The 17555-nt window shown below is 34.9% G+C and overlaps 1 protein-coding gene across 1 annotated transcript in view; it reads right to left on the bottom strand.

The window, feature by feature from the left end:
- Positions 1-17309, bottom strand: part of LOC145148851 (uncharacterized) — a 33461-nt gene extending 16152 nt beyond the window's left edge. The window contains exons 1-2 of the mRNA XM_079075174.1: positions 16336-17309; positions 16201-16248 (exon numbers count right to left, since the gene is read on the bottom strand). Coding sequence (XP_078931300.1) covers positions 16201-16248; positions 16336-17166 — 879 coding nt within the window. The 5' untranslated portion in view covers positions 17167-17309. The remainder of the gene's footprint in view (positions 1-16200; positions 16249-16335) is intronic.
- Positions 17310-17555: the final 246 nt, after the last annotated feature.

The following is a 17555-nucleotide window of genomic DNA, read 5'->3' as shown; positions in this document are numbered from 1 at the left end:
AAACAATTAAGATTGGGGCTTTATGATCTATGCAAAAATGATTGATTAATTAAAATGAAAAATTTCTTTGTCAAATTTGGGTCGTTACATGTATTCAGGATAAAAGTTCTTCTATGTACCACTTCAACTCTAATATCTTAACTTCAATGGTTGTTTCAAATCAATCTCAATAAATGTATTCAATGCAAATAGCAAATAGTGTGGGTTGCCCATCGCGTTCCCCGTTGCTAGTTGTTGAAGAGTACGATCACTGGGCAGTTAGAATGGAGAGATTTTTGCTTGGCAAAGAAAACGGTGAAGAAATTTGGAGGTCAATGAATGAAGGTCCTCATGTTCCTGTAAGACAAGTGGTTAGAGATGTTGTTTCCACTCTCATGGTTCAAGTAGAAACTCGACCATCACCACTAACTACAAACGACATTGAGAAACTTCATGCAGATCAAGTCGCTTTCTCTGAAATGGTTTTTGGTGTACCTCCATCTCTGTTTGAGCACATTAAGTTGCGCAAATCTGCAAAAGAGATTTGGGATACACTACAAGATCTATTTGAAGGATCAGAGAACATGAATGATAAGCGTTTGACGTCTGTGGTAAACAAATTTGTCACCTTCACTACCATTCCTGGTGAATATGTAGCCTCTACATCAAAAAAGTATAGGATCGTGGTGAATAACATGACTGCACATGGAGTAATTCGAACTCCTCTCGAGTACAATCTCAAGTTCATCAACAATTTAGGAAAAAGATGGGGTAATGTTAAATCTTGTCTTTAGAGTGATGGATCTCTCAAGAAACTGAAGCTCTATTAGTTGTTTGATGAACTGCAAGGTCATGAATCCAACGTTGCTCAAACGTTGAGAGAACTCTTAGGAGGTCCTCGCCCTTTAGTTAACTCGATAAATCCACTATTTCCGAACCCATTTATTTTGGATCCTTTTGGAACTATCCCACCTATTCCACATGCTTAACCTATATGACCTACTCCAACTGTTGCACATGTTCCTCTAGTTCCGAAGTATACGTGTGAAGATAATTTTGATTCCAAAGTCGTTGATTCTGAACTTTATTTCCAGCATGTGTTTTCACTTCTATCCGTGAAATAAATAAGACCTTGGAATCCTAATAAAAAACCTCCTCAAAACAGATTTCAAGCCCCTCACCAAAGCAATCCTCAACCTTATTCCAAAACAATTGAAAATCCACCAGCTTATCAACCCAACATTACTAGTTGCTCCTTGGAACCTCAGTAAGTTCCAAACTTAGCCAAAACCAAGATTGTCTGTCATAAATGTGGTCTCGACAACCATTATACAAAGGACTATTTGGTTGTTGTTCCTCAAAGACCAAAGGTGAAAGACTCTGCCTACTATGCTCGTCGAGCACAAGAACTTGCTAAAAGTGAAAAGGCTTTTGTTACTACAATTTCAAGAAATGTTGATGTGTATTGGTCATCTAGTGATGAGGGTGAAGGAAAATCTGGAAGAAACCTGTCTCTTATGGCTAAACAGTCAATTGAGTGTAATGAAGGTTACTGGTCTTCTTGTTCGGAAGCTAATGATGAGCCAAACTACTACTACGTGGCAACTAACGAGCCACTTGGTCGTAGCATCATCTAGTAGGTAAAATCCTTGATTACTAATAATAATTTTAATTTGTCTTCTTGTGAACCTCATCTAACTTAAATTTAATCAGATATGACAGATATCCAGAAAACATATGAGTCTGCCATTGAAGTTAGTGAGAAGTTGGATAGCGAGTTGACCCGTCTTAGATTACGATTGGAAGACCGCAAGCTTAAGATTGAATCATTCGAGGGAGAACTTTTAATGGCCAAAGATGAATCTATTATTCTGAATGACAAATGTGAAATTTCGATTACTGAAAGAAATTTATTGGTTAATGATAACAAGCGTCTTAATCCTAAAATTGATAGTTTGCATAACTCAATTGATGTTCTTGAAGCTAATGAAAGAATGAATCATAATTTCCATCATCCCTGGTCCAAAGCACCTGGTCTTGGAAGCGAGTTTCCGAAACCTATTGCTCGTCCCTGAAGGAACTCCAAAACTTAATGTTCATGGGAGATATATTCCGAATCACAATTATTCAGATACCCTTGTCTCACCATTATCGTCCCTTCACGAGACCTCATATATATATATATATATATATATATATATATATATATATATATATATATATATATATATATATATATATATATATATATATATATATATAAATCAATCATTAATTCCCGAGTTCAAACCAAGCACTATTACATGTCCTGATTCCATGCAATTTCCGCCTCTAATATCCATGGACCTGAATCTGTCTTCGGAACCTTCACATTGCACAGGTGGTACTTGTCTACTGGATATTGTTTTCCTAACTCTAGTCCTCTGAACAATTTTGTTATTGAGGAAATCATTACTTATACAAACAGACATGACTTGGACAAACTTAATGACACGTACAAATTCATTTTGGGCGTCTTTTGATAGTGATGTAGATGAAGAAATTAGGTGTGATGACGACACCTTGTCTGATTCTTGTGTCTCTAACTCAAAAGTGGTTTCTAAGTCAAATCTAGTTTCAATTAAGCCTCGTTTCAACAATACATATGATGGAAAAAATCTTTCAAGTCATTATCTGACTCTCGGAAGAAACCCTGGTTGAATAAGAAGGATATTGTTCATCCAGAGGTTGAAGCTAGGAAAGCAATAGAAAATGAAACTAGGTTTAGGCAATACTTGAGGTCCCTTGAAAGATTCAAGAGGAAAGTACCTCAAATAGTCAGTCCAGCTACTAGGAATCACAATACTTTCATGCCTGTTAAGATTCTTAAGAGACCATGTATTCCTGTTAGCTCGAATATTCATAATACATCTATCAAAAGTTGTGTGAAAATTGTTACTGTTGAGACCTCATCTAAGAAAATTGACTCTCCTCGGGATGTATATACTTCTGTGTTTATTGCTACCTCGGATGACACAATTTTCAAACCAAAAAAAATTCCAAAATCAAGCGTGCCTACGAATGCATTGAACAAAGGAAAAGATATTCAGAACATTGTTGTTCAGAAACCTTCTAAAGGCTCAAATCAAAAGTTTGAATGGAAAGTAAAAAGGACTGAAAACTCAATCAAAACACCTCAGAATACATTCTTCCGAGGAAAGCAGTGTCTCAACAACCAATAGTTGAGTATGATTTTTGGATCAATAAAAAGAGTCTGACATTCTGTATATTCCGCAAAGAATCTCAGAAAAAGCCTTCCGAAACACCAGCTACTCAAAAATCACAAGCTAAGTACAAAGCCCATACTAAAGTACCTAAGTCTAACTCGGATCCTAAAAACTCTAAAACTCATTGATTTTTCAGGATTTTTGTGCTTCGGAACAAGATACAATATGGTATACTGATAGTGTTTGTTCCATGCACATGATCGGGCAGAAGGATTTTGTGCATGATCTGAAGCTTGCTCCAAATGCTAGTACTTATGGCAATAATTCAAACTCCCAAATTCGAGGTTATGGCGTCCTAACCAACGACAATTTCTCTATCTCAAATGTGGCTTACGTGGCTGATATCAATCATAATCTGATCAGTGTGCCACAACTCACTGATGCAAATCAGAGAGTTGAATTCAGTGATAAGCATAGTTATGTTATGAGGATCGAAAAGAATGCCTCATCAAATCAGGTCGGATCAAAAATATGTATCCTCTAGATATCAATATGATCATTGGGAAGTCTCAATTGTGTCTTCTATCAAAATTCGTTCCTGACGTAAGTTAGCTGTGGCATCGGAGGCTTGCTCATCTCAATTTTTGTACATGAATGATCTGGTTTATGGTGAAATGGTCTGAGGTTTGCCACTCCTCAAATTTGAAAACGATCTTATTTGTGCTTCATGTGAATGTAGGAAGCAATGAAAGAAAGGTCATCCTATTCTAATTGAAAAGTCCATTTTGGAACCACTCGAACTTCTTCATATTGATCTCTGTGGACCATCTATCTTCGAAAGTTTCCATCACAAAAAGTACATTCTTGTGATTGTTAATGTTTAATATCAAACTCTTGCTTTTTTTCTAATTATGCTCTTTAAATCTTAGTTTAACTCTAGTTTTCTTTTAAAAATGTCAACATACTAAAACCACCCATTTTACTATTATTGTCATTTTATAAGTATTTTACAAAGAGATTTACATTGAGTAACAAATTGAACTAATCTCCGTGGATTCGATCCCTTTACCACTATACACTATTGTTGTGTACAAGCTTTAGGGTTTTTTATTTTGTTGGCCTCGACAACCACCATAAGAGTTATAGCATAGAGGTTGTTAGTTTCTGGTCCTTCTAGATGGGCGTGCGACACATGGTTTACATGTACTTTTGTGTTCGTAGGTTGGAGTGATGTTGGTCCCTCGTTTGTGGCCAGATCAAGCATCACGTGGGAGTCGGGATGTGTTGTAGTATAATTGACACTGCTTTTACCGATTCTTGAATGAAACCACAAAGTACTTGTACTTTTCAAAGTCGAAGTAGCAAAAGTGGAGTCTCGAATTTGGTGTTCTGTATGGAATTCATGAGGCACTTAGAGCATTCGACTGATCGTGTACATAATTAATGAACGAGGTGTTTCTCTTGGGTGAGGTAGCACTAAGGGACACTTGTCTATCATACGGTTGGATATATATAATAAAAGGTTGAATATATCACAAAAGGTTGGTTATATAATAAAATATTGTATATATAACAAAATGTTGGTTATTTAATAAAAAGCTAAATAAATAATGAAATGTTCGTTATATATAAATTGTGATTGTTTATATGTTATGCAGTTGTTTATATGGTATACGGCTGATCATATATGTTATGTGCTAGAATTATGGTTAAACATATATGTATGTATGCGGTTCAACATGTGATTAAATAATTATGATATGCGGTTGTTTGCTAAGTGGTATTGGTTTATCACTTTTAAACTTTATCATAAAATGAATGAAACCCATTTGGGGTTTGTATGTTTTATGTGTAACCTTTATGAACTCGCTCAGTAGGGGCTGTCACTTGTTTCTTTTGTCTTTTGTGCCTTATGATCACTGCATGGAGCTTAGGAGTTTATTCATGGTGAGAGGAGTTACTATATGGGGTATTTATGTTGGTTTTGATGATACCATTTTGGACACAGTTAACGTTTCATCATTTCAAACATTTACTTTTGTTATGTTTAAAATGGTTTGGAATTATGATTTTGATTTTGAAGTAATGTTGTGATATGAAAATGTTTTAAAACAAATAACTAAGTCTTCCGCTAACGTATTATGTTAAAAAGTGTTTTAAAAAGGAAAAAATTTATGGTAAAAATCACGACGTTATATGAGACTGTTAGATGCCATTTTTTGCATCTTATAGGGTAGTTTTATTATCATTTTAGCATCATATTTTGTACATTTGCGTGTCATTTATTTAAATAATGTTCAGCTCATGTCTTTCGTTAGAATTCTCATATTGCTCATGTTTTTATGTCAATTTCAGATAGTTCAAGTAGAGTAGTGCTTTGGGAGCAGTTGGATCACGCTTTGAGCTTAAAATGGAGTTTGGGACTTATGAAGGATTATGAGGAATGCTTTCAAGATGCTTTGGTCAAGAAACATTCAATTGAACTGATCACACGAAGATAGAATCTGCAATCTAAAGTTAAAGGATGTTGCTGGCAGCTTTGACCCCCTGTGAGTATTTTGACCATATCTCATTAACCGTAACTCCGATTGACGCGATTCAAAATGATCTGAAAAGTAGACGAAATTTAGGACATCTTAGGTAAGACATGCAATCGCAACTATGGCCCATGCGATCGCATGGGGCCTTTATGCGATCGCAGGTTGGGTCGCAACTTGTCTTCGAGGTTTTTTTGTGCCAAAAATTCATCCGGGAGTGAAAACTCAAAACATGCGATCGCAGGTTTTCCAAAAAGTGCCAAAATAACATCCTACTTCATTAAAAAAATGCCCGAGACGCGTTTTCTTCAACACATGCGATCACAGCTTTGAAACATGTGATCGCATGCGCGTCGTTTTTGCTGCTAGATGTATAAATAGACACTGATAACCTTCCAGTAACCTAAATTGCCGATTCCAGAGGTTCCAGAACACGAAAATACGATTTTGGAGGTGTTTCTTCTCCGATTTCAATGATTTCTGAAGATCTGAAGACTGTGGGTCATCTCCTTCAAGTAGATTAGTAAGATTAGTTGTTTGGTGTCTCTTTTCATTTGTTTTTATCAGATTTTAGCCATGTCTGGCTAAAACCTTAGTTTTCAGTTTTGCAAAGTCAAGTACTTTTCATGTGATTGATCATTAGATCTGGTTTTTGATTTGTGTTTCTATCTAGATTCTTCAGTTTTGCTCTTAATGAATGTTTGATTTTGATTCTTGTTAGTCTGATCACCTAGCTAGGGTTTTATCATACCAGTTAATCAATTATAAAATACGTAATTGTTCTTATCAACTGCTAATAAGTAACAAGTAATAAATCGGTTCCGTGTTTGGGATTTGACTTTATTATAAACTGTAAAAATCTTATCTTTACGCTTCCGAGCCTGTGAGAAGTGTTGGATATTGCTGGGAATTTTACAAGGAACTTAATGCAATTTTTCTGATTTAATTAAGAGCTTGTTTAATTGAACAGTAAAAAGTTAGGGTTAATTGAAGAACTTGTTTTGATTAACTAATTTTGGTAAAAGAGAAATTACTAGAACTTGTTAGTTTTTCTCAGTACCAGCTTAGATAGAATGCATCTCAAATAATCAGATTTGGATCAGTTACATGATTAAGAAAGTCGCAACATAACTGAAATTGTTTATATTATTGATTTTCATTTAGTTTAATATCAATGCATTTTTAGTTTTTAGTTTTTAATTAAGATCCCCTTTTATATTATGTTCATTTACTAGATGTGCCTGATGCAAAAAGGTATTGACTTTTAGGCTGTGTCCCTGAGGATTCGACCCTGCTTCCTTGTACTATCTTTTTGGTGCAACCATCAGTGATAAATTTATTTGCTTAATACGTGCGTGATAGCGTGTTAACAAATTGGCGCCGTTGCCGGTGACACGGTACTGCTAATTGTTTTGTGCCAAAATCTTTACGTGCAGGTAATCTAGTCTTCAGGCATGATCAAGCGAACGACCTTAAAAAAGGGGCGACTTTTCGGGAGGCAACCCGATGAGTAGTTTTTAGTTTTTATGCTTTCAATAAAGAGATGGTCGCAGTTCCAAGCAAGCTTGGGGAAATATGAGGATCTTCAAAGTCGCTGAAATTCAGATTTTTCGCCACATTGTCGTCAAAATCAGATTTCTACCAACTTATCAGATACATTCATTCCTAACTGCACCTTTTGCCCTTATATTCTTTATTGAGTTGTTCATTCCTCCCTAAGCATTGAGAACAATGCATCATTTTAAGCTTGGGGAGGGGGTTAGTGTACAAATTTGCATTTGTGTTTAAAATTTTAATTTTTCAGTTTTTTTTAGTTACATTTTTCAAAATTTTCTTTTTGCATTTTATTTTCTGCATTGCATTTGCATATAAAAAATTTAAAAAATCCAAAAATATTTCTGTTTTTATTTTTCTGCATTCATAATAAAAAACCCAAAAAGATTTTTATTTATGGTTATTTTTATTTTCTGCATTTAAAAATACCAGAAAAACTAAAAAAAAAAATCAAAAAAAGTTTAAAATTTTTACATGAGATGAGGATATTATTTACATTCGATAGCTTTGTTAGGATGAAGTGTGATAGTTACTGAAAATAACAGTCTCATAACAATCAATTTTAAGAATTATATTTTCAAGTACTTTAAATGTTTTCAATATGAACCAATATAAGAGTCGGATAATTTTTACAATGGAAGTGTGAGATGGAAAACGAACAGTGTTTTGAAAATAATTTCCTTAGATGCCTTAAAAAGAACATAGATTGGATAACTCTTGTCATTCCTTGAAGTATTGAACCCTATAGTTTCTGCGCCATTTTGATGTTGGGAGGGAACCCTTATTATACCCACAAAATAGTTATCATTTTTGAAGTATTGAAGATATGGTGGGTCTCAAAGTAAAATTCGCGCCCAATTAATATTTATATGTTAGAAATGGTATATATCAAGCAACTTGAAGAAATCTGCAATTCAAAGTCAAATCCAAGTCAAGTTCAAGTCGAAATCAAGAAGCAAACAAGTTAAATCTGAAGAGTTGATCAAGACAAAGAATATGTGTGGTATAATGAGATTGATCCCTCGATAGTGGAATCATAGGGGTAAGCTTGGATTTTATGTCCATAATGGAGCTTACCGCGTTTACCGGACAAGTTCGGAAAAAAAGGAGGGGTTGGTCAAGCTAAGTTTTAATAAATGAATTTTCGTGAGCTTATTTTTAAAAATACACTGTTTTCACAAATTTAATTCGGCGTAAAAATTATTTGCTCAAGCTTGGTTTAACTTATTAAATATGAAATATGAATCGTTAATATAAGGTATTGAGACTGTTGTCTAGGTAGTGATTTCATTGGAGCTTCCTCGATGTGAAATCTGATCATGTGACAAAAAAGAGTGAATTATTTTAGTTTAAGTCCTTAGTTTCTTTTATTTTATTCTATGTTTTTTTTATGTCATCTACATATTTCCATTTGTTTATAATGTTTTATTCTTTTTCTTACTTGAGGGCAAGTAAGGTTTAAGCTTGGGGAGATTTGTTAGATGTAATTTTTTGCATCTTATAGGGTAGTTTTTGTTATCATTTTATCATTATATTTTGTACATTTGCGTGTCATTTATTTAAATAATGTTCAACTCATGTCTTTCGTTAGAATTCCCGTACTGCTCATGTTTTTATGTCAATTTCAGATAGTTCAAGTGGAGTAGTGCTTTGGGAGCAGTTGGATGCACGCTTTGAGCTTAAAATGGAGCTTGGGACTTATGAAGGATCATGATGAATGCTTTCAAGATGTTTTGGTCAAGAAACATTCAATTTAATTGGTCACACGAAGATAGAATCTGCAATCTAAAGTTAAAGGATGTTGCTGGCAGCTTTGACACCCTGTCAGTATTTTGACGATATCTCATTAACCGTAACTCCGATTGACGCGATTCAAAATGATATGAAAAGTAGACGAAATTTCTGACATCTTAGGCAAGACATGCGATCGCAACTGTGGTCCATGCTATCGCATGGGGCCTTTATGCGATCGCAGGTTGGGTTGCAACTTCTCTTCGAGGTTTTTTTTGTGCCAAAAATTCATCCGGGAGTGAAAACTCAAAGCATGGGATCGCAAGTTCCCTCTATGCGATCTCAGGTTTTCCAAAAAGTGCAAAAATAGCATCCTACTTCATTAAAAATGCCCGAGACGCGTTTTCATCAACACATGCGATCGCAACTTTGAAACATGCAATCGCATGCGCGTCGTTTTTGCTGCTAGATGTATAAATAGACCCTGATAACCTTCCAGTAACCTAAATTGGAGATTCTAGAGGTTCCAGACGACGAAAATATGATTTTGGAGGTGTTTCTTCTCTGATTTCAACGATTTCTGAAGATCTGAAGACTGTGGCTCATCCCCTTCAAGTAGATTAGTAAGATTAGTTGTTTGATGTATCTTTTCATTTGTTTTTATCAGATTTTAGCCATGTCTGGCTAAAACCTTAGTTTTTAGTTTTGCAAAGTCAAGTACTTTTCATGTGATTGATCATTAGATCTGGTTTTTGATTTGTGTTTCTATCTAGATTCTTCAGTTTTGCTCTTAATGAATGTTTGATTTTGATTCTTGTTAGTCTGATCACCTAGCTAGGGTTTTATCATTCCAGTTAATCAGTTATAGAATATGTAATTGTTCTTATCAACTGGTAATAAGTAACAAGTAATAAATCGGTTCCGTGTTTGGGATTTGACTTTATTATAAACTGTAAAAATCATATCTTTACGCTTCCGAGCCTGTGAGAAGTATTGGATATTGTTGGGAATTTTACAAAGAACTTAATGCAATTTTTCTGATTTAATTAAGAGCTTGTTTAATTGAACAGTAAAAAGTTAGGGTTAATAGAACAACTTGTTTTGATTAACTAATTTTGGTTAAAGAGAAATTACTAGAGCTTGTTAGTTTTTCTCAATACCAGCTTAGATAGAATGCATCTCAAATAATCAGATCTGGATTAGTTACATAATTAGGAAAGTCGCAGCAGAACTGAAATCGTTTTTATTAGTGATTTTCATTTAGTTTAATATCACTGCATTTTTAGTTTTTAGTTTTTTAATTAAGACCCCCTTTTATATTATGTTCCTTTACTAGATGTTCCTCAGTCTTACATGACTTCCTCCTCTCATTTGGCTCAAACCGATAATCTTCTACCCTACACATCTCATCCGTTTCCTATTAACCTTGCCTATACTCATTCAATGACTACTCGTGCTTGTAGCGGGATAGTTAAACCTACTTAGCGTCTAAATCTTCACATTTCATATATGTCCCCTATTCCATGATCTTAACTATAATTACAGGCCATTGATGACCCTAACTGGCGTCAGGTTATGCACTATGAGTATAATGCTCCTACTGCTAATGAGACTTGGAATTTGGTACCTTGACTCTTTGGTTTAATATTATGTGATCTTTGTGGCTATTTCACCACAAATTTCATGAACATGTCTCTCTTTCTCTATCTCTCTTCAAGGCACGCCTCATATCTAATGGTTGTAATCAATAATACGGTATGGATTGTGATGGAATGTTTAGTATGGTTGTCAAACCGGCCACCATATGCACTATTCTAAGCATTGTAGCGTCTCGGGTCTCGCCTATTCATCATCTTGACATGCAGAACACTTTTATTCACAAACATCCTTAAGAGACTATTTACATTCATCAACCTTCGGGCTTTCGTGATCCACAATTTCCAAATCATGTTTTCCATCTTCAGATATCTCTCTATGGTCTTAAACATACACCTAGAACTTGGTTTCACAAATTTGCTCAGTATGATGCCTCTTTTGGATTTCAACATAATTGTAAGATTTTTGGGTATAGAAAGGCTTGGAAATTCTGAGAATCGTGTTACATACTTTCAGATTAAAGTATTTGGGTGGTACTCCCAATCTTTAATCGAATAAGACTCAAAAAATTGAGAAAATAGAAGAGAGAATGTTCAAGATGTTATGAAGAAGAAGTGTACCAACCACAGATTTCGAATATGATCATATAACCAGAAAAACTTCTTGTGTTACAATTGCCACATGACAATTTTATGTCCTAAAACTGTCCAAGACATCATAAACTAACTTAAATCCGGGTCTAGAATATAGATCACAAAATCGGGTACATTTACCAAAAATCTGGATTTCTAATGCATTTTTAATATAGTAACATAACATATATAAAAAATTTCAAGGGCTGACCCCAGCCAGGGGCTCTGGCCCTTGGACCCCGCCAGGGGTTGCCGCCCCTTAGACCCCGCTCCCAGGGGCACTGCCCCCGACCCTCGTCGGTTTAGGGGCTTCGCCCCTAAATAGCAGTATACTTTCAACAAAGACAAAATTAAACAAATGTGCACTCCGCACCATACCGATTTGTTCAATAATTGTCAAAGTGACATTGATCAACAAATTAACCCCATTACACTTAAATAACATTAGTGATATAAAATCACCAACAATAATTATACCTATACATCATTGTTTTTGCTTCAGACTCCTGATGTTACAACTTACTTGTTACTTTTTGTTAACGACATTATGCTTATAGCTTCATCCACAACTATGCTTCACCAAATTATTTCACAGCTTAGCCGTGAGTTTGCAATGACAGATCTTGGACATCTAAATTACTTTATGGGTATTTATACAGCTCTCTCTTCATCTGATATATTTCTTTCTCAATAAAAGTATGCCACTGACAATCTTAAGAGAGCTCATATGATGAACTGCAACCCATGTCGCACCCCAGTAGAACAAATTTACAAACTGGATTCTTCTGGATCTCTTCTTATGGATACGACTCTTTTTCGCAAACAGTTTGGTACTCTTCGGTACCTGAACTTCATCAAAACATATATTTTCTTTCTAGTTCAAAAGATGTGTCTATCCCTGCATGACTCGCACTAGCAACATCTTCATGCTCTCAAGCATATCAAGTGTTATATTTATGGCATAGTTGATTACAGGTTACAGACTCACATATCATTTGCTTCCTTTATCATAGCTTACTCAAACGCAGATTGAGGCAGATGCCTAGCCACTTCTCGCTTCACATTCAATTGTCTTTTTTTGTGACAATCTGATCATTTCATGGTCATCTAAGCGTGAGGGTACCATCTCCAGATCCAGATCGGAGTTCAAATATCCTTATGGCACTAATGTCGTATCTGATACATCTTGGCTACACAACCTTCTTCTTGAGTTCCGACATCCCACCGAGAAAGCGACTAACATGTATTGTGATAATGTCAGCGCGGTATACATGTCTTCTAACCCGATCCAACTTCAGTGTATAAAATATATTGACAATGTTTGTGTTGGAATAAGTGCCCAAGGTCATAACAAAATTGGCCTCTAAATTGATATAACTTTATGGAATAAAAGTAAAGTCCTTTTGGGTTGTCCTCATAACCAAATAGATACAAATGATTATGAGAAAGAGATAATATATATATATATATATATATATATATATATATATATATATATATGATTAGTTTATTAAGTTAAAATAGTTAATAATTAATTATGAAATAATTAGAAATAGTCAAAATTAATTCATTATCAATCAGATCTAATCTTGAATTAATTCAGGATTAACTGGAATTAATTAAAGGTGCAAAGGGTGAATTGTAATTTTTCAATAATTGAACAAAAGAAGCAATTCTAGAACCTCTCGTAGTGGGGATAATTTTATGGAAAGTCTAGAAGGGTTCTAAGATTATCCTGGTAGCTGATAAGTAAAGCATTTGAACTAGGGATTAAATCTAATATTTAATCATTTCAAATCTAGATTTATATGCAAGTTACCTAAACTATAAATATGACCCTTAAAGCACCAAATTTCGTTCATAACCTTCATGGAATGATGAAATCCGAATTTCATCATTGTCTCATCTCTCATTGTAAATTTCAAGTGTTCAAGAGTTTTGAGTGTGAGCTATTAGAGGCATTCACATTATTGGTTCTTGATTTCCATGGATTTTTAAGATCAATGTAGTTTGACATATCGATTATGTTAAATCTATGTATTCAAATTTAATAATTTCGACTTCATTAGGTTAGAAGTTTTGTTTCATAAAGTATATTGATATAATAGTGAAAAAGCCATAGATCCTTTTAGGTTGCATATACCCATAAGTGTTTATGTAAAATCCGCAAGTGTATTGTTTTATAATATAGATAACCTAATAAACTTTAACATCCGATTTCCAGGCATGAGTTTTGATGCTTAAATCATGTGGAGTTTTGGTGGCCATAATGTGGCGGGGAGGATCACCACGACGTGGCAAGGCCTTTTGGGTCGCAATCATTTTAAGTGGCCACGACGTGGCGACATCCTACACTCAAACCCTATTTTTCGGGCTTAACGCCCTATTTAAAAGACGTGATGGCTAGGGTTTCATCCACCCTCAGCCTCCATCCCTTCCAAGTGCTTAGATCCAAACCTAATTCCCCTTCCTCCATTTTTAAGCCTCTTTATGGTGTTCTTGGTCTTGTGAAGGAAGATAGAAGTGTTGTGGAGCAAAAGAATCAGCAAGCTAACTTCATTTCAGCCTCCTTGAGCTCTTTACGGACCTTTGTAAGTGTACAAGATCATATCTTTTTCTCTACCTTTCTAGATCTATGTTTTTATGCATATTTATTTATGTATGAGATGGTTTGAATGGTTAGGATCAATAAATTTGGCAACTTTATTAATCCTTGAGGTTCCAAGAGGTTAGATGCTCAAGATCTGAAGTGTTATGTAGTTTTGAGTCCATGCATGGGGTTTTGACCCTATTTCTCCCATTTATGACCTAGTTATGTGAAAGACATGCATGTTCACAAAGTAAGGATTTTTATGATGGATATAAGTGTGAAGAAGCCTTTTGGAAAGTTTGAGCAAATGCCTTATCAGATTTTTATGTTGCTCGCCACGATGTAGTGAAGGGGTTCTCACGACTGTTTTGTCGTGTTGCTGCCACGATGTGGTGGCGAAGCTGGACGCGATTGTTTTTTGGAGAATAGCCACGATGTGGGTAGTACTTGGCCACGGTGTGGTGACCGTTGACCATTGCTTGTTGACTTTTTGACATGGTTGACTTTTGGTCAACTGAGTAGTTTTAGATAATAGACTAAGGTTTGACATTGGGTGTTTTGTGAGGTGGGGAGTAGCACCAGTTTTGCGATTGTACGAGCTTTGATGTTTTCGACTTCGAGTATGAGGTGAATCTTCTCACTATACTATGTAGGATGCTAGATTGTCTTTGTGACTCTTGTATGAAAAAATGTGGTTAGATCACAACATTTGTATGAAAGACCTTGGTTGGTGCATAACACTTGTATGTGGTTGGTGCATAACACTTGTATGGAAGACCATGATCGGTCAATGGCGGGAAAGACTACAGCTAGGTTGTACAAAGAGAAGTGATTGTAAGACTATGGTTGGATCATAACATTCACATGGGTTGAAATATACCCCTAGGGTTGGAACCACTCTTATGTATTGTATGTGGTATTTTGTGGAACTCATTAACCTTTGTGTTTACGGTTTTATGTCTAAATGTTGCAGCTACTTTTGGTTCCAAAGGGAAGAGTCCAGCTTGATTACACTGCATCTCTTGGAGTTTTCCGCACTATCTATTTTATGACTTTACTCTGATGTTTTGAGAATACATTATACTCTTATTATATTTTGAGTGATTGAATGAATGATTTTGGTTTTTAGAAAAATGATATTTTTACCTTGTATTTTTGGAATGTTGCATTAACATCCACTTTATATGAGACAAGGTAGTTCTTGGTCATATCTAAGTTCTTTATGTCCCTTCGATAGCTTGATATGCCAACATTTTCACCAAGGGCCTTCCAACTATTTTGTTTCATGGTTTTCATTCCATTTTAAACATAATGACAGACCTCCATATAAAACTGTCGTTGGGGGATATTTGTTTATTTATATGTCGTATATGTATATGTATTATCACTTAAGGCCCTAGGTTAGCCCATTTTAGAGTTGTATATATTACTCTTGTATGTTCTCCTTTGAGGGTAATGAGAATACTTTCCCATTCCATAAAAATAGAAATTAATAGTCTTGTAAATATATTATTATTATTGATATTTTGTTAACAACGAAACGTAATTGTTTTTAAGTCTTTTACCTCATTTGTTAATAATATTCAGTTTTTTATATCTCTTTTAATAGTTTGTTTTAATAGTTTGATGTTTAAAAATGATATGTGAATAAATCAAAAAAACCTGATTTAATAATGAGTTGGAAGAGAGAGATTGTTCCCCGACGTTAAATGGAGACATCTAGACTTGAGAATTAAATGGTGGTCTTTGGGGTGGCAGCTAATTGTTGGGTTTGGCTTTATGCCTTTTTATTCTTGCTTATTTTGTTGAGACTTGAGAGAACTAGTTGACTTTTGGGTTTGGCTATATGCCCTTTTTTGGAATTTGTCCAAAAAAGTGTTGAGATCCAAGATCTAAATCTTAATTTTATTGTTTAATAAGTGTACCGGGGCCTGGACCTCTTTCCTATTCCTAAACATATAATAGATTTGACATAATAGGCAAAAGATGTCGAAATTATATATTTTAATAACACTTGTCAGTATTATATTGGTGTTGCTATTTCTTGAATATTTTCTACTTATAGATAATTAGGATATGTATAAAAAAAATATAAAATAGTTGTTAATATTTCTAATGGAAACTACTTTTTAAAGAAATTGCATATAAAAGGTAATTAAATTATTAAAGATAATGTATCACAGTTGAAAAACCAATATAGTCTTAAGTTTTATTAACCATTGCATTGGTTGAAACCGACTATTTGCCTTATTTTCAAATTTTATTAAACCATGGATGGTTTTACTGAAAAATTGTTTTTACCTAGTTTTACCGATCATTATTAGTCCCTTATTTATTCATCAAAATTACCTATAAAACGAAAAGAAATCAATTACCTCCAGGTATTTGGAAGTTGTGCCTTCAACGGAAACATGTGATATCAACTGCAGTTACAGGAAATAACTTGATAAGCATGAGTTATTTTATGACAGAGAACTGAATGGAAGCTGGAAAGAAATGAACTGTCTTACAGCACGTTCATGTCTCCATTGAGATTCCACCGTTTTCTCAAGTTCCATGACAACCACCCCTATGTTTGGGCATTGTGATGGCTTTTCCTTCAAGCAGTAGTATGCTATTTCTGAGAAGATTCGAAACGATTGTGGATCCATTTGTTTCCATAGACCCTGATCAATCATACCATCTAGTCTTGTCTCTTCATATTTGGATATGAACAATGCAACAAATGACGCGTTACCCACATCCATGTTTCCGCATAGTACTTCAATTAATACTTTGCCAAACGAACTCATCAAGCTTTCATTCCTTTGAGCTGCTGTCTGCTTCTGGGAAAGTTCAAAACCAGATAGTTTTGGTTCCCAGTTGTCATCTAACAAAATCTTTGAACTCCTGATATCACAACGTATGACGCTAAAATCGCGTGGATTATCACAATAAATGTAACTCAAGGCGTACGCAACACCAACACAGATCTGCAATCTTTTCATCCATGTTAAGTCCGGGTTTCCTAGAAATGTGTCGAGACTTCCCTTTGCCTCATGGTATATGATGATCATGCCAACTTCATCACAAAACCCGAACAAAGAGACAAGATTTTTATGCTTGAGTTTTAAAATCTCCTTCAGGAACTCAGTAACTCTGTCCCTATGCTCATGATCAAACCTCTGTGCTACAATATCAATTTGTTGGTTGGACCGTATGAGCTTTCCTTTGTAAGCCTTTCCCATTAATGCACTTTCTTCAATAAGATTTGCATCAGAAAAGTTGTTGGTGGCGGATACTATCTCTTTAAATGGGATTTTTAAGTGAGCAAAGTCTTCGTAGGAAGATGAAGAAGACATGATGTTTGTTTTTTATCAAGTAAATCTGAGACCAAAAAAGAGGGATCGAGGGGGGAACAAACGAACTGAAGGGCAGAGAAGGTTGAATGAGGGTTGAAGCTTGAGACGCAGAAATCTGAAGTATTGATGCTTCTCTAGTTCTCTGTATTACAATATAGACCTAGTCAACCTCCATCTCTAATTTCCTTTTTGTTTTCTTTTTTAATCCTAAAATGGTACATCGATAAGCTGCGGTTATTATGGTCGCTGAGTTATATGGTTCAATCACCAAAGTGGGAGGATAAATTTAGAGAACCGACCATAATTTTCACTTGTATATCAAAATATCACCTCATAAAATGTCAAATGCAAAACAAATGGAGGTACGACAATGTTTTCGCAGACTGGTC

This window comes from Lactuca virosa, chromosome 1 (genome assembly GCF_052849685.1).
Source record: "Lactuca virosa cultivar CGN04683 chromosome 1, Lactuca_virosa_CGN04683_v6, whole genome shotgun sequence".
In the NCBI taxonomy this organism is placed as follows: domain Eukaryota; kingdom Viridiplantae; phylum Streptophyta; class Magnoliopsida; order Asterales; family Asteraceae; genus Lactuca; species Lactuca virosa.
Note: the sequence above shows the minus strand (reverse complement) of the source record. Positions and strands in the feature narration are given on the sequence as shown.